The sequence below is a fragment of the Cucurbita pepo genome, chromosome 16 (assembly GCF_057944985.1).
Source record: "Cucurbita pepo subsp. pepo isolate OVF chromosome 16, ASM5794498v1, whole genome shotgun sequence".
NCBI classification, from domain to species: domain Eukaryota; kingdom Viridiplantae; phylum Streptophyta; class Magnoliopsida; order Cucurbitales; family Cucurbitaceae; genus Cucurbita; species Cucurbita pepo.
Window position 1 is genome coordinate 13,620,434 of NC_141813.1, and position 20,668 is coordinate 13,641,101.

General features: G+C 36.0%; 2 protein-coding genes and 1 non-coding gene across 3 annotated transcripts; 2 read left to right on the forward strand and 1 right to left on the reverse strand.

The window, feature by feature from the left end:
* Positions 1 to 666: 666 nt before the first annotated feature.
* Positions 667 to 3,853, reverse strand: LOC111776910 (putative receptor-like protein kinase At1g49730). The gene is made up of 7 exons (XM_023656322.2): positions 3,664 to 3,853; positions 2,722 to 2,971; positions 1,757 to 1,809; positions 1,602 to 1,669; positions 1,385 to 1,474; positions 1,235 to 1,304; positions 667 to 1,145 (listed from the first exon to the last, which is right to left on the reverse strand). The coding sequence occupies exons 1-7, from the start codon at positions 3,725 to 3,727 to the stop codon at positions 838 to 840; spliced, it is 903 nt and encodes a 300-aa protein (XP_023512090.2). The 5' UTR covers positions 3,728 to 3,853; the 3' UTR covers positions 667 to 837.
* A 1,604-nt stretch (positions 3,854 to 5,457) lies between these two features.
* On the forward strand, positions 5,458 to 8,816 carry LOC111776883 (uncharacterized). The gene is made up of 5 exons (XR_015412050.1): positions 5,458 to 5,481; positions 5,837 to 6,089; positions 6,832 to 7,079; positions 7,170 to 7,496; positions 8,453 to 8,816. It is a non-coding gene; the product is annotated as an uncharacterized LOC111776883 (transcript).
* Positions 8,817 to 9,927: 1,111 nt separating this feature from the next.
* On the forward strand, positions 9,928 to 19,878 carry LOC111777446 (ubiquitin carboxyl-terminal hydrolase 8). The gene is made up of 13 exons (XM_023657059.2): positions 9,928 to 10,220; positions 10,570 to 10,821; positions 11,930 to 12,071; positions 12,781 to 12,840; positions 12,940 to 13,017; positions 13,765 to 14,112; positions 14,774 to 14,914; positions 15,038 to 15,208; positions 15,489 to 15,743; positions 15,871 to 16,019; positions 17,173 to 17,733; positions 17,942 to 18,215; positions 19,289 to 19,878. The coding sequence occupies exons 1-13, from the start codon at positions 10,135 to 10,137 to the stop codon at positions 19,400 to 19,402; spliced, it is 2,631 nt and encodes an 876-aa protein (XP_023512827.2). The 5' UTR covers positions 9,928 to 10,134; the 3' UTR covers positions 19,403 to 19,878.
* Positions 19,879 to 20,668: the final 790 nt, after the last annotated feature.

Sequence of the window (20,668 nt, forward strand, 5' to 3'; positions counted from 1 at the left end):
GTTTAGTCTACATTTACGAGCACGGGTAAAATTAGCTCATAAATTTTAACTTCTCCCTACCCAAGGTTATATACCGTAAGTCGATGTTACTCTCTTACTTGCTTGGAAGCCGATGTTGTTACTCTCTTACTTGTTTGGAAGCCGATGTTGTTACTCTCTTGCTTGCTCATATAATGTCTCTTTCAAAAATCTCTCTCTGCCTTCGTTTTCTAAAACGCTCATATAATGTCTATTTCGAAAATCTCTCTCTGCTTTCGTTTTCTAAAACCTTCTCTTAAATCGAGACCAGAGACTCGAGCATACGTCTCAAGAAAAACCTTCTCTTAAATCGAGACCAGAGACTCGAGCATACGTCTCAGGACCGTAGGCGACTAAGAACGAATTGACTTAGCTCACAGAGAGTTGAGGTGTTCAAGTTCAACCAGTAAATTGCACCTCAATTCAAGGAGTTATTGTAGGTGGCAAAATTGGTCATTGTATAATTTGCTTAACAAATATATATATAGTTTACACATTAGATAACAATCAAAATTTAAATTTTTTATTTTCGAAAACCGTCTTCCAAATTTATTTACCATTAGCCGTGGCAACCTCTCATAGCCTTTGTTATTACAGTAAACAAATGTCATTTAATATGATGTGTTCACCGGAATAGCTCACAAGGTGTACCTCCAAAAAGATGTTTTCTTATATGAACTCATGAAGGAAGAAGGAACAGAATAATAGATTTTTCTTTTTCCTAATAAAATAATTTAATTTACGTGGATATGAAAATAAGTCGTGAACAAAACAGGAACAAAAAAAAAAAAAAATAAATAAAAAATGAAGAAGAAAATACTAGTTGGTGCTAGTAACATCTACTTTACTCTGCAGATACCGGAAAATCTGTGGAATGGAGAATCTTGGCTTTTCTCTGGACTTTACACACAGCTTTGCTATTGATAGAAGATTTCTCACCTCTTTGTTGTCAAAACTATTTCCCAGATCAGGGTCGATCATCTTGTTCATTGATCTCGCAAAGTTTGTCCCTTGGATCCATTTGATGAGATCGCCGCTTGTCCCATCTGATGATTGTCCCGTTATGAGCTCCAGGATTAGGATTCCCAGCTGGTAAATTATGTTTCCACATTTCTCATCCATGAAATCTGCAGTGGTTATCAGAAGACAACGAAAACTTCAATCTGGGGAGAATGATACTGCTAATCTCTACCATTTCTTTATTTGAAAAACTAACCATCGGCCTTTGATGCATCTGCCTGATCACCGCTGCTTACCGGGGAGCAGAGAAAGCCAACATCAGATATCTGAGCAGGTAAAAAGGAAGAATTTTAACATGTTTTTTCGCAAAATTCGAGCGAGGAAACTCCAAAGATTGTTTCGGTACCTTTGCAGTGAAATTTTCATCTAACATAATGGTGTTTGAGGAAATGGAGACATGACACATTGGGGGGTCGGTGAAAAGAAGCAAGTATTCCTGCATCAAAGATAATTTAACTATGGATGCTTTAAGCCCTTTGTTTCGAATGTTATTCGAGGAGGTCATGGGAACTCACTTATGATATATCAAGTGACAATAATGTCGTTAAGTTTAGAGAACTTACCAAGGCAGCAGCCACACCTGCGGCTATTTGCAGCCTCGCCCTCCAATTCAAGGGAGTCCTGAGAGGATCTGCCACAGAAGGACCATTGTGACTCAATCATCTATGTCAAATGTACACAAAACAATGCTTTCAAATAACTCAGTTCTCGATGATACCATTAAGATGATCCCTCAAGCTTCCATTGCCAATCTCGTCAAACACGAGCAATCTGCATAGAATGAAAGGATAAAATGGAAATGTGGAAATGCCAAACGACAGCAACTAATCAATGGACATAATAGTTGATATTGAACAGGTCAAAAGCAACTGCTGTGATCAAATTCGAAATAAAAATTGCTTTAAGTTTGCTTCCCGTATGCAGAGATGTTTCGATCAGATCAACCTTTATTTGTGCATTTGAAAAGTTCTTAACTTGGGGTTCTCTCTTCTTCCTCACGCTTGTGTGAGATCCCACATCGGTTGGAGAGAACAATGAAACATTCTTTATAAGGGCGTGGAAACTTCTCCCTAGCAGACACGTTTTAAAATCCTATCTGATCTGCTCCGCAAAACCTATCTCATTTCAAACCTATACTCAAATTCTTTCACCTAATCACAATATCTCTGAAACATGACAATCTCTCAACGAGTTAAAGCTATATCCTGGTAGAACAAAAGTATATTGGGCATCCCAATATGTTATTCAAATAATCCAGCCATATGATGGTAGATCTATGTCATAGAGGCTTATTCTACTTAATTGCATTTGAGAATGCATGAAGTAATATGACAGGCACCGAAAAACAACTATATATGACAAAGTGTTAAGATCATTAGCCATTTGAAACATTTCTATGCTGCATCAGGATAAGCGATACTATAATCGACATTTCTGCCCAAACTGTAGAGACATCACGGGAATGCATGTTGACATTCCACAACATAGACACTCGGGTGGTTGCATGGACTTTGGAGCCCCAATGGGTCAGCCTAAGTCAGTGTATAGCGCCATATGAACAATACGATGCTAAAAGAGAGCGATATCCTCATATTATGCATGTTAGAGTAAGGTATCTGACAAACAAAGATGAAGCGAAGACTATACTCATTCGATTGGCAGTCAAGATAAGAATCATCAAACCTCTTATGCCCCGTGGAGAAGCCTCTCAATGTTAGTAAATGACGATGGTGCAAGCGTCCAAGGAGCTGCACTTCCGTCTTGAAGACATCGTCATTCAAAGCTCTCAGTTCTTTTACCAATGCAACACTGCCATCTTGAAATTTAGCATTATAAGCAGCACACTGAGGATTGGTATAGACAACTCTGTTGAACCCACCAGTTGCCCTTTTTATTTCCGTGTACGAAAAACGCCTCACGTATAATATTGGCACTGAAATAGAAAGCCAATTGAGTTATATTTAGGTACTTGTTTCCAGACATATAAAAGTACAAGAACATTATTGCAGAAAATAGGTGATGTGATCTAAATCCATAGGATTTAGAGCGCTGAAAATGAAAAATGCAGAAACAGACAAACATATCAGCACAAAACATAAAGAAAAAGCCCCTGACGTATGTATAAATGCCGCTAAGTGTATGATTGGGTATAATATCACTCAAATCGATACTAGGTGCCATTAATATGAGCAAGAGCAGCTCATCGACGCCCTTAGAAAATGAGGTGTTGAAATTCGAAAAGTTCATAACATGACGAGAATAAAGGTAAGGAAAATCCTGTAGATTATAACGCAAGATTTAAAATCATTTAAACGTTGAATTCCTCATGTGAAATGCGTTCTTTAGCAATTTTGCTCGTAAAAATATCACGTGAAAGCGCAGTCAACGTTCAATTTCCAAATTCCGATACAGTTCAGAGCCAAACTACAGAGAAGCATCATAATTCAACCACAACAATCAACAATCAACAATCGTCTCAAAGCCTCACAGAATCCAATGGACCAATTGACCAAATATCATATTTGCTTGAAATTCACCAATGCCAACAAAATCAAATATGCGAAACACATTACAAATATAAACAAACAAAAAAAGGGCGAAAATCGAAGCGCAGAAGTGAAGTACCAGAACGAGATCGATGAAACCATGCGAGGAGGCGATGCCTGAACCTGTGAATCCAGGGATCCATGGCAGGCAAAATTGAGAACCCTGGTGGGGAAAAATTAATGATGAAACTTCTCCAGCATAATGAATATTGCTACATTCCATTTTGTCGTGGGTGTTTCTCTTATAGACGGTTGGGCAAATCGCACGCTTTATCGGCTGACCTGGGAATTAACAGAAAATGGGTGAGAGAGAAATAGAAAAGCCCTCCTGTCTGTTTGTAGTTGAATTTACCGCTCCAAAAGTTATCGTTACCGCAACTTTATTTGTGGTCATTTCCATTGCTTTTTATTTTTTATTTTAAAGTAAATTGGAATAAACCTTTTCTTTATGTCTTTTCCAACCAACAAAAAAAACAAAAAACAAAAAACAAAATAAAATATATTCCCTTCTATGCCACGTTAGTCAATATCTCGTTAAAATTTACTTTTCTCAGTAACTTTTTTTTATTGTGGTGTAAATTGGTTCCGTATATTTATTTATTTATTTATTTAAATTTATTTTCCTCTATTTATTTTAGAAAATATATAAATCAAAATTCAAACTCTCTAAGCTTCTTCTCTCCTCTGTTATGCATATATCATTAAATACAATAATACTTTTTATTTTTATCAATAATTATCATTTTTTATTCAATATGATGTGCTGTAATTATCAAATAATACACATTTCTCTATAATTTCTCAATTATTTATTTCATTTTAATATACTTTTTTTCACGTGACGAAGGTAAAGAATAATCAGTTTCATTTTGTTGATTTGTTATGAACGCTCCGTACTGGGCTCGTATTTCTTATATTTATTTTATTAAGAAAAATTTGACTTTAAAAGGATCATTATTAAATTTATTGACCAAATTTATATTTTGTAATAAATGTATATAGTAGTGTTGCTAGTATTAAATATATCGTGAAGTTGTGCCGAGTCAAATTAGCTCCAAAATTCTTCGTTCTATACTACTCGAAGGAGGAGGTCCATGATAGTAGCCGAGTTTTAAAATAAAATAATAGGACAGAGGTAGCCAGCCATTTGAAGAGGGTTGTATTAGAGCAAAATGAGTTCATTAAAATTAATCTATTTGAGTGTCACGTGAAAGCAATATCGTAAATGTATGAGAGGAGATGGACATGCTCAATATATATATATATGAGAAAAAATGGAAATAAAGAACATAACAAAGGAGCACAAAACGGATTAATGCCACCGAGTATAAGAGAGGGAAAGATGATATAACAATGAAGATCATAATGGTACGAAGAAATATGGTCAAGATTTTAAAGCTATCTATAGAAATTAAGACATAATTATGAAATGAAGGACTTGTTAGAATTTTTGTTGGAGTAGAGAGATCAACTGATCAAGCGCTACGGGGTTTGTGTAGCGGGTCACAGTTACGGGGCGTGCGGATCTGCCATGACCCGAACTGGATCGTCCTCATCTAGCATCTCATTTGCTCGAGACGTTGCGGGCTGCGATTTCAATCTGGAGAGTATAACTTGACCATTACAGAGAAAAAATCATATAAGGTACAAAGATATTTTGTTCTTGAAATTTTCTGCGTTTGATCGAAACTCTTGCTATACCTGCAATACTACTGTTACGTGTCGTTCTACATGAGATGTTATCGGTCTAGAGCGATGATTTGGCTCGTAGTTGCTCGTCTGCTGCCTCTTCGTCAATGATTTCACGTTTTTCCATAGCTATTTTTATCTGTTAAGGTATTAAAACTGGCGTTAGTGCAAGAGTTGGTGTGTATAATCTTCAGAGAGTGAGCTAGAGGTATCTGGATATGGCGTCACGGCCACTTCAGTTTCAAGAACACTTAAAATTTTGATCTGTTTTTTATTTGGTTTAAATTATCTGAGTTTGAGAATGCTGTTCCCGAATACTTGGGTTGCGTGGTAGGTTGCAAAAGGAATAATGTTGTATACGAGCTGCCACGCATTAGAGAGTGCTTGAAGGCACAGTAGGACCTAAATATGTTTGTTGTAGAGAGGGGCTGGGGTGTTGGTGTTGGTCTTGTGATTGGGAATGGTTTGTTTTCAAATTTTGATTGATATGATCTTGAAAATGTCACTTCAACTTGGGAATGGTTGGATTTCAAATTTTGGTTAAAATTTGGTGGTTTTTACAGGTGGGCGTAACAATGAGACAGCAGGGGCAATATTCTGAGTCAGGACTTGGCTCATATTCAGTTTCTCAAATGCATCAAGTTCCCAGTCAAAGGATGGAACCAAGCCACCCTGATCCTTTTGAAGGACGGCTGGAAGCCTTCACTCCAGAGAGAGAGAATTCATATCTAGCTTCAAAAAATGAGGATCAATGGAGATGGGAAAGAGATGAGTCGAAGATGCCAAATTCCATGGCCTCTCACATGTTCAACGAAGGCAAGCATTAATAGTGTGTGTATTGCATCCATCACTAATTGTTGCTTGCACCTGTTTTCTTAGGTACTTGTTTATTGATATCAATTTCAACACTCTTTGATTCTACCTATAATCTCTTGGTCGATGACACAATCGAGCTATGTTTGGATTGACTCATTTGATTCTTTTGTTGGTTCCAGTCTACTTGGTTATATGATCTGAAATTCTCACCTGTGCTCCCTAAGCTACATTGAGTATTTTCCTTGGAAAACTGAAAAGAGAAATTAACAACATAACTATAATTGCCTTATGGCATTTACACTCTTACAAAGTTTAATTTCACATGATATAGTTCTTGGATATAAGATGATTAGTCAGACCGTTAACGAAAAAGAAATCGTACTATTAATTCTTTTAGATTCATCATTCCCCATTCAAAAGCTATCAAGGTCAGATGATAGTTGAATTAGCTAGGTATCCACACATGTGGTTATCAAGAATAAAGCGATTAATTGATGCCAAAACAGTATCCATTTCATAATGGTTGGGTGATGTGATATTCCTCATAGTATCAAGCTGTTAATTGTTTATTGACAGAGAGAATTTCTATTCATTGTTATTCTATTTCTTTTTTACCCTTTCCCTTGTTTATTTTCCCTTTAAGATGTTTATATACTTCTCCCATGCAAAGAATTTCTGCCTTCTCTTGTTAAACGAAGTTTTCAGAATTTCTGCACTGAGAAATATGCTTGTTTAAACATAGGTCAAGGGGGTGATCTCAGAAGATCATACTTTCAAGGTCAGAGACCAAATCCAAAATTGGTTCTTGAGAAAGGAAGCAACAGCGATCTCAGATTTCAATCCCATGGAAAAAACATGGAAAGTAGGTTTGGAGATGGCCTGCTGCCACAGAATTTTGACGGTCTCGAGCAGACATTCATTGATGATATCATTAACTTTTCCAAGGAACAAAATGATGCAGAGGATGAGGAAAATGCTCGACATAGAGAGGTATATTTGCACATTCCTATTTCAGTACTTGCATTCTCGTTTTTCACATCATCTTTACTGAACATACTTCATTTTGATGCATATCTTCAGAGAATTATCGCTATCAATTCTCAGTATGAGGAGCAATTAGCAGCACTTCGAGCTCAGCATGCTGGTCGTCGTGATGAGCTGCTACGAAGGGAATCAAGTGCACGGCACCATCAGTATCAGAAGGGAATAAGGGACCATTACCCCAATGGGGGCATTGGCCCAGGTAATCCTCGTGGCAGTAGTGGAGTTACAACCTTAGCTGCTTCTGGACGAGCACATCAAAATTATGAATCTGAACACTTCAATTCCTACAGAGAATGAACTCGGTTTCTTGGGAATTCTATGCGGAATTCTAATTTGGATTCGAGTTTATGACACTGGCTCACGGTACTACTAATCAAACTTGCTTAATTTTCAGTATAAAATTACGCATTTTTACATTGTCCGATTAGGCTTCCTTAACAAACCTTTAAGCTGTTTTTTCATCCTAAAGTTATGCACTTTTCTGTTGCACACCCTTCTCTATAGAGCCCATGATCTATGGTATCTCTGGATCCCAGTTTTTGCCGACTTGAACTGATCAATGTTTAAGTTGTAGGATCCTCGAATTTTTAGGAGCTTTGGAGTTGGAGATAGTGGCTTACCATGATCTGATTGATGAGCTTGTATCGGAATTACGTTGCCACTTTATATAAAAGCTTCTTCTTTAATGCTTTACATAAAAGTTTTCTTTATGTGAATTTGTATGGTTTCCTTTCCTCACTGGTTCACACTCTCTTGATTTGCGGACTCCAACTGTTAAGAATATATATATATATATAATCTTGCGGTAGAACTGATTAAACTTATTATTTAGTATAAAGTTGTCTTCTAATCCTAGTTCAAGACTATATTCAATGTACTAGTTTATAAATGAGGTATTTTTCTGTGTGATGATGTAACAGCTTAAGCCTACCGTTAGCATATATTGTTCTTTTTGGGCTTCCCCTCAAGATTTTTAAAGCACGTCTGCTAGGAAGAGGTTTCCACACTATTATAAAGATTGATTTGTTTCCCTCTCCAATCGATGTAAGATTTTACAAATGATCTTCAATCTTCATTTAAACAAAAAATCATGTTATCCATAAGCGATTAGAACACTCATACTTTTGCCCTTTCTACCAGCTTAGCAACTTGAGTATTGTACAATCCAATAGTTAATACATTTGTACTCCTATTGTGACCAGAAGTATAAAGATGGTGTAAAAGAATATGCATATATACATGAGTTTCTTTTCAGGAAAGCATTTATTCAATGTATAATGCTTTGTTTTCTTATAAATATTCTTTGGTGGTTACTTTAGGTTAGGTTCCAATGGCAACATCACGTGGCATGTGAGCACATATCCATTGCCTCCAGATCTTGACCAGCAATTGCAATACGGTGGTCTCACTTTTCTGTCTCTCTTCTTTTGTGTTATTATTATCAATGATATCTGTTAGGGCCTCGCTCTGAAACTGCCTGCTCAATATTCACAGCATACACACTTTTACTTGCTGGGAAAAAGAAATCATGTTGTTCTTCGCTTTAATATTTCACTTTGTTAGTGATTCTGTTAGAATTGGATGCCATTCCCTTTCTCTTTCGCCTGGGTTTGGTTTGGTTTCCTTGAAGCCAAATAGAATCCTACCTTCATTCCCAAATAAAGTTACTGGTGTTTAAGGATTGATTACTCTTTTACCATCACCATTTACACTTTACTGCCCTTTAGTACACCCGACTCAATTCCAACGTAATTACTCTGATATAGTTGGCTCTTTTAGGTATTTGAATATTTTTCAATAGTTCTGGTCCATTTACAGTTAATGCTTTTGTAAATATAGTAGCTAAATAATCCCAACGTGTTACGTAAGGTAGATATTGTATATTTTTGTGTTAGGTTTGTCTTTTAAATGTAATTTTTTTCCTATTAAAATCAAATTTTACTTGATGTTGGATAAAAAGGATACTAAATGCAATTCGACTGTTCGATTCCTATTTGTGAGATCTCACGGGAGAACAGAATATTTCTTATAAAAGAATAAAACCTCTCCCTCGTAGAACTATTTTAAAACTGTGAGGCTGATGATGATACGTAACGGATTTTAAAACTATGAAGCTGACGGCATGGATTTTAAAACGAGCAGCAGAGATAGAAAAGGAAAAAAAGAAGTGTTTTTTTTCTTTTAAGTTGAATCATTAATGAAAAATGATAAGAGAAAAAAAAAATGGTAAAATCCAAATAGAAGTGCAAAGTAATTTTAATATATTTATATTATTTACTAGATTTCATAGCCAATACAGTCCACTCTCACAATGGGGCTCTGCTCAGCAGGAACTTTTGAAGAGACCATAAAAGTTCGTGAACAAAAATAAAAATAAAATATATTATTAAATAAAAATATACGAGTTTTCCTCGTATAAATTAAAGAATAATTAATAATTCCAGTGAACGGACTTCTAAGCAATTTCGGATTATATTCTGCAAAGGCAGTTTTTAGAACTCCCATTAAATTATACATTTATTAAAATTTTACCATTCGGACAAGCGGTAAAGAAGAGGTAAAAAAAGGAAAGGAAGAAAAATCTGCACCAAAATTATCTTAAACACGAATATCAAAATGTACACAAAAATTAAATTTGGGATTTATTTCCTTTTATAAATCTCTGAAAAGGAAGCCGTAAAAAAATGAATTATTAAAAAAAAAAAAACAAAGAAGGTAAAATTTATCGCGGAGAATTTACCGCTTTGAAATAATTTTTTTTTTAATTATATATATAATCTCATAATTCGGCACCACTGGATTGCAATTTGCATTTCTTGAAGAAGAAATATATAAAATTTTATTTTTCCCTCCTCCAATCCTCTTCACACAAAAGCTCCACTTGTTTCTCTTCAATCCGCCATTTTTTCTCGCGCTGTCTGTGTGTATCTATCTCTGCAATGATCTACTTTTCCATCAGTGATTTCTGAACTCTTCTCTTCACCGTCTTACTTTCTCTGCTATGGGCGGTGTATCCGAAGATCTCTCTACATCCACTTCGCATCTCGATTCGGATAACGATCAGCGAGTTTACTTCGTTCCATACAGGTAGATTCATTGTTGGACACTTGGATTTCGTGCTTTTTGGTATAGCATTTACGAATCTGAATTAGAGCTTTATTGGAAAACTTGAATTAGGCAAACTTGATTGTCTAATCCATGCGTTTAGTTGAGAAATTTTGCGCGGTAAGTTTGGAAAAAAGAAAACCGAAATGTGCTTTGTGATGGTGAAAGTAGTTGGATACTGAGTGCATTTCGACCTTTTATGTTATGCCTTGTAGCTTAGATGAAGCAGCTTTTTTACTCTTTTGAACTGTTGTGAGGGTGCTTCGCAGTGGAGAGATGTCAAAATGCGAGTGCAGTGTGTCTAAGAGAATTTACGATTTGAATTATTCAGGTGGTGGAAGGACGCGCACGATTCTGTAACTGGCGATGCCGGTGGGAAGAGAGGACTTCCCTTCCTGGCATCGCCAGGTTCATCATATGCCGGACCAATGAAGATCATCAACAGTATTTTCAGCTCGGATCTTGTGTTTAATCTAAGAAGAGAAGAGGATTCTTCGCAAAATAGTGAAAATGGTGAAGTAGGCATTTCAGGGAGGGACTACGCGTTGGTCTCCGGAGAAATGTGGGTGCAGGCACTTAAATGGTGAGTGCTAATGCCACGACTTATTTCATCCAGCTGTATGGCGTATATTCAATAATTGGATTATTTCTGATAGGAAATTGAGTTGATTCCATTGCATATCTAGAATAGCAGATACTTGATTGGTTATTCAATCATCACAATTAATAATTCCAGTGTATCTCGAAAAGAAAAATAAAATTGTATTATTGTGATTGTAATATGTTATCGTCTCTTCATACTGGATTCCTGCTGTATGCATATCGTATGCTATGAAACAACTCCAATGCAATCGCTTCTAGTTCAATTTAGAGGTGCTCAATTTATATGCCTCCAGGCAAACACAAAAATATGATATTTTTACTGATTCTGTTCTCTAAAAGGGCTTCTGAAGATGTCTGTGATCCATTAGCTCCACTATCCCATATAACTGTGTTAGCATCTATTCCCGATTACCATTCTGCTTAAACCTGCTTGGAGTTTGATAGTCACTTGGTCAGAAAAGGAAGTAACATGGGCCCGTAGCATTGTAGTTTAGCTTGGACGTACATGGATCCGAGTTTAGTTTTGAAATGTCCCTGTTTAATTTGCACGCATCACTAGCACTTCTTGGAATGCTATAAATTTTAAGTTCATCTAATTAAAGTGTAACATGTCTCCAGTTTTGGAACTGAGTTCTGTATTGAAGAATAGGTAATTTAGTTTTCTGAAAGGAAAAGGCTTTCTTGAACTTCCATTGTCTTGAACAACGGCGATTTCATACATTTATGAAACTGTTTCCCATAAGAAAAAAAGAAAAGCTTCGATGATCACTTCTAGTAACACTATAGGTTCCTGTCTTTGCCGAATATATTTTGAACTATTAATAGATTCCTGTGAACTTTCTGTCTACATGGGTTTTCCTTTTCTTTTTTTTTTTTTTTTCCTTTTCTTCCCCTAAAATATTTTGTACTTATTTACTTTTACTAGTTAGCTAATTAATTCTAGGCACCTCCTGTTAGTTAATCATGTTAGTAAAAAGTGATGTGCTCTTCCTTGCAACCGTGAATTTTTTTCATGTGCCGATGCTTTCTTTACGGCTGAATTTCATCATGCAAGACCATTTAAGGATTCCTTGCGGTTTGTGTTGTAGGCATAGTGATTCCAAGTCTTCAACGAGGAATGGTGGTAGCTTTTCCGCTGCAGAAAATAATATAGCAGATGTTTATCCTTTGCAGCTAAGGCTTTCTATCCAACGGGAGGCAAATATTTTGGGAGTGAGAATAAGCAAAAAGGTGGCTTCATTACCATATCAAATTTTATTAATCTTAGATTCTATGACTTCATTGATAGTTTGCGGACCCTTTAGCATTTACAACTATTTGTTGAATTAGCATTTGAAAGACGAACTCCGATCTCAAATATTTTGAGGTCTTCAATTTAAATCCTAGTAGTTTTTTAGGCAAAAGGCAAATGGGAAGTAAAAATTATTTTTCTTGATGGAGATTTCTTCCGGCCATTTACCTTTTTTTTTTTTTTATGTATTAGTCAATTTACATAGTACATCACCCATCGTTGAGAAAAGAAAGTTGGTATAGAACCCCCCTTTCTCTAGTTGCCGTTACTCTTTTGCTTGGCTTTCCGTTAGGAAAAATACAGAATTTGGTTCATATGAATACCCTCCTATTGATTTCTCTATCCCCTTGTCTTAAGCCTATAAAAGAAATGTCCATTTATCTTTTGTTTTTACCATCCCAGCGTCTACTGTTTGTTTGGTAAGGACCATCTTGTTCATCACGTAGTTCCAGTGCAGCTTTTAAAGTGAAACTCTGAGTTGCAATGTGATTGGAAACAAAGAGAGTATGAAATTCGGAGGGGAGAAAACTCTGTTATCAACTTAGTTTCTCTCTTGGACTTTTCACTTCAGTCTTATTTTCTTAAAAAAATTACTTTCACCCAATGTATGCTAGTTAATTCTTAATATATTTTTTTATATATTGGCAGGATAATGTAGTCGAATTATTTAGAAGAGCATGCAAAATCTTCAATGTCGAGTCAGAGTTGGTAACAATCTTTCTTCTCTTTTAATGTCACTTTCTTTCTCTAGCACCAAAAGGAAATATTTACGATCAAATTGTATATCTTATGATACGCTGTATGCAGTTGCGAATCTGGGACTTTTCGGGCGAAACAATATCCTTTTTTAGTAACAGTAATAAGCAACGACAGTCAGACCAAGAGGTTAGTCTTTTAACAATTTCTTCTTTATTGGTTTGGCTTAGAGTCATTAACAGTCAGATCATGCTTGGATTGCTATAATATTTTCAATACACGAATACTTTTCTGAAAATGTAGTATAATATCTACTTTATTTTCTAAGCTTCCATGAATCATGAGATGTTTAAGAATTTTATTTTTATTTCATATACCATGAATATATGAGAATGAACTTCCACTGTTTATTGATGAAACTTCTTTGTAAGTGAAGTGCGCATAGAGTAGCAAGGTGAGTTTCAAAGAAAACAATTAAAAATGGAATCGAAGAAAGTTATGAGTGGTTGCCTAGGAGGCTAGCGTTATTGATTTGTTGCATTTATTCCACGGGGTTTCTTAATTAGGGCACGGCAATAGAATTTAGAAGAGAACTATTGAGATTTTTCATATTATTATAATGAGATGCAGGCATCTTTTTACTGTCTTTTACAAGGAGACGTACTCTATTAAGCAAGTAATTACTTGCAAGTTATCTGACATTGGCGTACTTTAGATGTGATCAAAAGTGGCCTTTTTTCATTAGTTAAATAAAATTAGAAAAATATAATTGTTAGAAATAATTTTTTTAGTGTTCTTCTGTCCCCCCTCCCAGTCCTTAATTATATGAAGTGAAATTTTCATAAGCTTGCTTTGTGATTATAGATAGTAATCGACTTGATGGCAATAAAAAGGTTTCTTTCTGAAGGCTGTTTCTTGTTTTTATTTTGGGCACAGCTTCTACTAGAATTACAAGTTTATGGGTTGTCAGATTTCATAAAGTGCAAAGAAGGGAAAAAGGATGAATTGGCAAATTCTATTCTTGGAAATTCATGTGGTTCTTCACTTATGATGAATGGTGCTTCCGGAAATGGGAGTGCTAGCTGCTTCCGTGTAAATTCTTCAGTTTTTTCTGGAAGCTCTCGTGAAGCTGGTTCTTTAGGATTGACGGGCTTGCAAAATCTTGGCAACACATGTTTCATGAACAGTGCTCTGCAGTGCTTAGTTCACACTCCGAAACTTGTTGACTACTTTCTCGGTGACTATGGTAGAGAAATAAATCATGACAACCCATTGGGCATGAATGTATGCTTTCTATGATTTTAATTCTTCATGGATCCATTTTATCTCGGTGATTCTCTTTCTTTTTAACAATTCTATTCAATTATCAATGCTGCAACCTAAGCATGCTAAAAGCAGATTAAATATTTGGTTGGAGAGGATCTTCAAAATCTTTAATAACAACCATCCCCCTTGGTGCTTCTTCTTCTTCTTCTTCTTCTTTTTTTTTTTTTTTTTTGAATCCGCTAGTCTGAAATCTTCCAACTCTTTTGGTGCTTTTATTTTTTAAGATATTCGGCTTTTCATTCTAACTTATGGTTCAAAAGAAATTGAAGGATCTTCCATATCAAGCTCCTCCCTCAGATGTATCACTTTTCTTTGGCTTGACTCTAGACTTGTTCATGCTGTTCTCTTTCTAAGTCTTTTGTTGATATCTCTTTACTCGTTTAATGTCTTGGCCAGAATTCCATCTTTTTTCATTGTAATTCTCTTTATGTACTGCTTTCACTTACTCTTTTGATTGACTCCCTTGTAGTGTTTGTATCTTTTCATTTTATCAATGAAAAGTTTTGTTTCGTGTTTTTTTTTTAAAAAATCTACCAAAAAGAAGTGTTTCCACCCCCCCCCCCCCCCCCCCCCCCCCCCCCCCCCCCCTCTAAGTCCGTAACAAGCAGTAACTTTTCAGGGGGAAATTGCTTTGGCATTTGGAGATATGTTGAGGAAATTATGGGCGCCTGGCGCAAGTCCTGTGGCACCCAGAACGTTCAAGTCTAAGCTTGCTAGATTTGCTCCTCAATTCAGTGGCTTTAATCAACATGATTCTCAAGTCAGTGAAGTTTCTTTTCTATCAAAAGCAGGGTTTTAGATTCCTTCCTCTGAGCGATGAGGGTTCTGGGTACAGGATTTCATCAATTGTCTTGTAGTCTGATTCAATATTTTTTTTCTACAGGAGCTCCTTGCTTTTTTGTTGGATGGGCTCCATGAAGATCTCAATCGTGTGAAAAAGAAGCCTTATGTAGAAGTCAAGGATGGAGATGGACGACCTGATAATGAAGTAGCAGATGAATATTGGCAAAACCATTTGGCTCGCAATGACTCCATCATTGTTGATGTGTGCCAAGTATGCCTTCCTCCCTTCTTTTTCCTTTATAACCTACACTACATGCCTTTCACCTTGGTAATAGCATGTTCTTTTGAAACCAGCATGTTAATGAACCTCTTATGTTCTTGCCTAAATCAAATCTACTTTTTCATAGTATTAGTTACGTTCGTTGAGGTATCAGACTTGTTTATGAATGCTACTTTTTTTGTATTCGCATGTCTAAGTTTTTGTCTGGCAAGTGACATTTCCAATTTAATTTATCTCTTCAAGGTTTCATCATTTGATTTCATCCTTGCAGGGTCAATATAAGTCAACATTAGTTTGTCCTATTTGCAAAAAGGTTTCTACTACCTTTGATCCATTCATGTATTTATCACTGCCTCTTCCTTCAACAACAACGCGAACAATGACTTTAACAGTTGTGAGCACTGATGGTAGTACTCCAGCTCCACATACCATTACAGTTCCCAAGTCCGGAAAATGGGAAGATCTAATAAAAGCACTTGGTATATCATGCTCTTTAAAAGCTGATGAGACTTTATTGGTTGCCGAGGTATATCATTGTGATTGTAATACTTTTCAATTGGCTGCATTGTGATGGCTTTTGTATTAATTTCTTTATAATATAGCATGAACTACTTTATTCTTAGTGACCTCTGAAGTCATGAATTTCTATGCAGGTATACAACAACCGCATATTACGGTATCTTGAGGAGCCAGCTGATTCTTTATCCTTGATAAGAGATGGTGACAGATTGGTTGCCTATCGCTTAGCAAAAGATGATGAACAAATGCCCTTGGCTGTGTTCATGCATCAAAGCACCGAGGAGTAAGTGCATTATATTTCTAAACTGATGGATCTTGTGTTCACGTGATTTCATATCTAATAGTTAAATTTATATTTATGAAGTTCATTGTAAACTAGTTTTGGCCTCTAGGGGATGGTATCTTTTTCACTTAATATAGGAGGGGAGATTGGGGAGGCTGAGAGCGCATTACACTGATTGCAAAGCTTTAGAAGTTTGAAGTTACATGCATATTGGATTATTTAATATAAAAAAAAATGTTGCTATTTCCCATTCAGATGTAGAGGTTCTGAGTTTTTACTAATTAATGTCTAACTCTTATTTGACCATTATTTTTTAACATGGTCACTTTCTTGGTTGGTTGAGATGCTAGTAGCATAGGTGATGTTAGAAAAAACTCTCTTAATTAAAAAGATGGGAGGAGGCGTAAGTCCCTTTGCAGTCATATCGGCATTTCGTATTAGTTGTCTCTCAATAAAAGTATAATCGTTAGACTTGTTTACATTCTTGTCATTGTTCCCATTAGCTAGCTTAATAGCAGCAGCCCATTTACTAATCACATGAGGTAAGCCAATTGGCTTCATGCTACAAGTCAACATTGCTTTTCTATTTACAAAATAGAACATAGATGTGACGCTAGAAATTTCCTCTCACATAAAAAAAATCCTATCTTCCTTAGAATGAAGAAGAAAACTTTGGGGAAATAGAATAGCTTAATTTGATAACATTCCAAGTTGAGGATTGTCTCTGAGATTTAAATTTTGGTGCAGCACTGTATTTACTAGGAATGGCCAACAATAAGAACTACGTTTCCACTGTAACTCAACTCTTGGATACATTTACCATGGCCGATTAAGTTTATTCAATTTTGCCCTTCAATGTAGATTGGAAAATTATACAATCATGATAACTAAAATGTTCAGGGATTTACATTTGCAATTTGCCTCCAAAAAATGTAATTTTGCACCGTGATTTACTGGATAACATTCAACAATATGAGAAACTAGTTCTTGGATTGCTTATTATAATTTTGTTACAAAAGAATGAATTTACTAGTGACAAACTGACAGCTGCCAGATCTTAGTTAGGTTTTCTAGGATTAGTTAGATGAATGCAAGTAACCATATTCCGTGTTTTGCCTCACCTACCTGGATCTAATTTTCCTTTTCTGGTCAGGCAGTACATCAATGGGAAACGTACTACAAGGCTTAAGGCATTTGGATTTCCCCTCGTGGCCAAGCTGCCTAGTGCCTTTAATGGATCTGATATTCAAGCTATATACAAAAAATTGCTCAGTCCCTTCCAGGTGCCTGCTCAAGATGCTTTGGAAGAAAACCATACCTCTGATGTTGATGCAATTGAGAAAACCAGGGAGGTGGAGAATGGAACTAATTCCGGATCGGCTTGTGCAATTGATCCCTTGAGAAGTGAAGATGCAGACAATTCTCCGTCGGATACTGATTTACAATTTTACACTACAGACGAGAAGGGATTCGTTCGGGGCTCTGAAATTCAAGTTGGTGAATTTGTAGTAGGGTCGGAAAAGAGCAAGCGGCTATATGTGCTTGTGTCCTGGCCAGAAAAGCAAATTGAGCGTTATGACACTGGCCTTCTTACCTCTTTACCTGAGGTTTTCAAATCCAGCTATCTTACAAAGAGACCTCAAGAATCTGTTTCTCTGTACAAGTGCCTTGAAGCTTTTTTGCAGGAGGAGCCTCTTGGACCCGAAGACATGTGGTCAGTTCATTTATATTTTTGTTTCCTTTTATTAAAGAAATTGAATGTGCATAACGAACTTTGTAATTCTGATTTGGTTGTTTGGAATTTGGAAATTGAAACATTATGATCTGAAAATCTTTCATTTCATAATTTAACTATCTTCCTTATAGTTACATTTGCCTATTGTTGATTTCCTGATATCATGTACCGTCATGTTTTTATTCAGGTATTGTCCTACTTGCAAAAAACACTGTCAAGCCAGTAAAAAGTTAGATCTTTGGAGATTACCAGAGATTTTGGTTATTCATTTGAAGAGGTTCTCATATAGCCGGTTCATGAAGAACAAGCTAGAGACATACGTTGACTTTCCTGTTGATGATCTGGATTTATCGATGCACGTTGCCTATAAGAATGGTCACTCTTGTACTCGCTATGTGCTTTATGCAGTCAGCAATCACTATGGGAGCATGGGAGGTGGCCATTACACAGCATTTGTCCATGTAAGTGATGTTACTTTTTCTTTTCCCAAGATGCCTCACATTTCTTCTGTTTTCTACCTTTTGTCTACATCAGTAAATTGAAAGCTACAAATCAACAAGCAACTAATCAATATGTTCTACTACATCAGTTCATCTTGTATGTAAGAAGCAGATATTATAAATCTTAGTTTGCTAGTACTTTTCCTAGCCTGCATATGAAATAGTATGCCGCTGATGATTAGAACAACAATTTCTGCCTCAAGTCAGTTTAATACGTCAACAATGACCATATAGTCAATTGAACCTTGAAGTACTAGTGACAAACCGAGTCCTAATTTCTCTTTTCTTTTCCAAGTCATCATTTGTTGTTGGGAAATGTGCTTTTGAGTTAACTGAGTTAACTCGGTGTTAGTAAACTCAAGCTTTAAGTCTATTTCTATTTCTAGTCTGTTTCTAATTAGTTGCTATTTTTGGAGTTGGTTGCTACCTTTGTGGAGTATGCTGCTGTTTTTATGGAGTTAACTAAATTTGAATTTATAGTGCAGAGTGATTGAATGGAAAAACACACTCCCCAATTCTCTCTCTCTTTCTCTCGTTCTCTCTCGTAAGAACTACAATTAGTAGACTTTTGATGCTTGAAAATTTGTGGGCTCAGAGCACATTCTTTGGTCACATGCAATCTTAGAGCGTAACTGTGAGTTCATTTCATACAGAGAGACTAACATTATCATTTCTGTTCATGGTAGCCTTTGCATGTGAGAACAAAATTATATCGACCTCAATTTTGAAGAACTCTGATTTCAAGACCTGATCCCTTTTTTTTCCTTCTGATTTCCGGTCCCGTTACCTCCTGCATCTATTCAGCCTCTTCCCGGTCTCCCCCCTTGAGACCATTCTTTTTTTGCCCCTTCCCTCTTGTTGTCTTTTTATTTATGTATATTTGTTTTAAATTCAAGTCCACATCAGTGAGAGTCCTATTATTAACCACTTGTCTGGTTACAAGATGAATACTTATTCATATCAACCGTCAAAATTTTTAATTGTTGATTATAGCTATTGATGTTTTCTCTGTTTTCCCCTCTTTTCTGATATAGCAAGGAGGTGACCAGTGGTATGACTTCGATGATAGCCATGTTTATCCAATTGGCCTTGATAAGATAAAATCTTCTGCTGCTTACGTTCTTTTCTACCGAAGAGTTGTAGCTTGATATACTCACAATTGGCTGAGGTTTCATTGAAGTGAAGTCTTGATAATTTCTGGAAATTTGATGCTAATCAGCTCTTACCATGATCATCATTCGTCTTTCTCTGTCCTTGATTAACCATATATGTAGTTTTCAGTATGGGTGAAACCTGAATGGAGTTTCAATCCTAAAGACGATGCGGAAGAAGCCAGTTTCGATCATGCATAAGCAAGAGAACACTGACAGATGTTAGGATACTAATTACATTCATTGGCGTTAGCATCTTTGAAAGAGGAGAGGCTTCCAATATAATCTCTTGTGAGTCTTGGACAATAGCGTAAGGTACAAGCCTAACTCTTTTCTTTTGAAGATTTTTTAGGGTTACTGAGAGCTAGGATATTGAGTAATTCTTTATTATCATGAAATTCCTGAGAAATTCATTGCGGCTATGGTTGGTGTGTTGATTCTTTTGTCATTAACCTGTAGTGACTAATTGATAACTTTTGATCCATTTTTTCTTTTAACCATTGTATTAATTTTAAACTGGGCTGGTAATTGGCTTCAAATGAGGTACGAAATTATGAATGAACATCATGATAATATTGATAAAAGTGTACGTAGCACTTTTGACTTGGAAACTAATGATTTCTTCTCCATTTGTTGTTGCTTCTCTGTCTTTCTACTGCTTTAGTCAGTAGAAAACATCACAGCTCTCTTCTGTTTATTAGTTCTATATGTTGTCATCAGAAATGAGCATCGATTTTCGCCACAGAATACGTATCAGAATCATTAAGAACACTACACATATAGGAATCCAAAATCCACCACAGAATACATATCAGAAGGTCAAAGATGAGAGTGATGGGCAATGAATTGTTAGTAAAAAGATGATGAAATGAGGAGGTGGAATAATTGAATGCGTTGGGTGATGAGATTGAGATTGAGATTGAGATGTCACATAAAAGAAAAAGAAAAAGAAAAAGAAAAAAGGAATTAAAAGAGATTGGGAGTTTCCAAAACAGCTGATTGCTTAGTAGTTCGGACCACTGCTCTTTTCTTTCCTTTCTTGGCGCGTGGGATGTGACAACTCTTTCTTCCTTCTTGCATCGCGCAGGTAACCTATTGCCCCTTTCTCTCTACCACTCCTACTTCAAATTACTAAGTTTTTAATTAGATCAATTTATCAAATATTATGTTCTAAATAGATTTTAATTGTTTTAATAACTTTAAATAATTACTCCTTGAAAGAAGCTTATTAATATTTTAAGGAAAAATAAAAAAGTAGAAGTA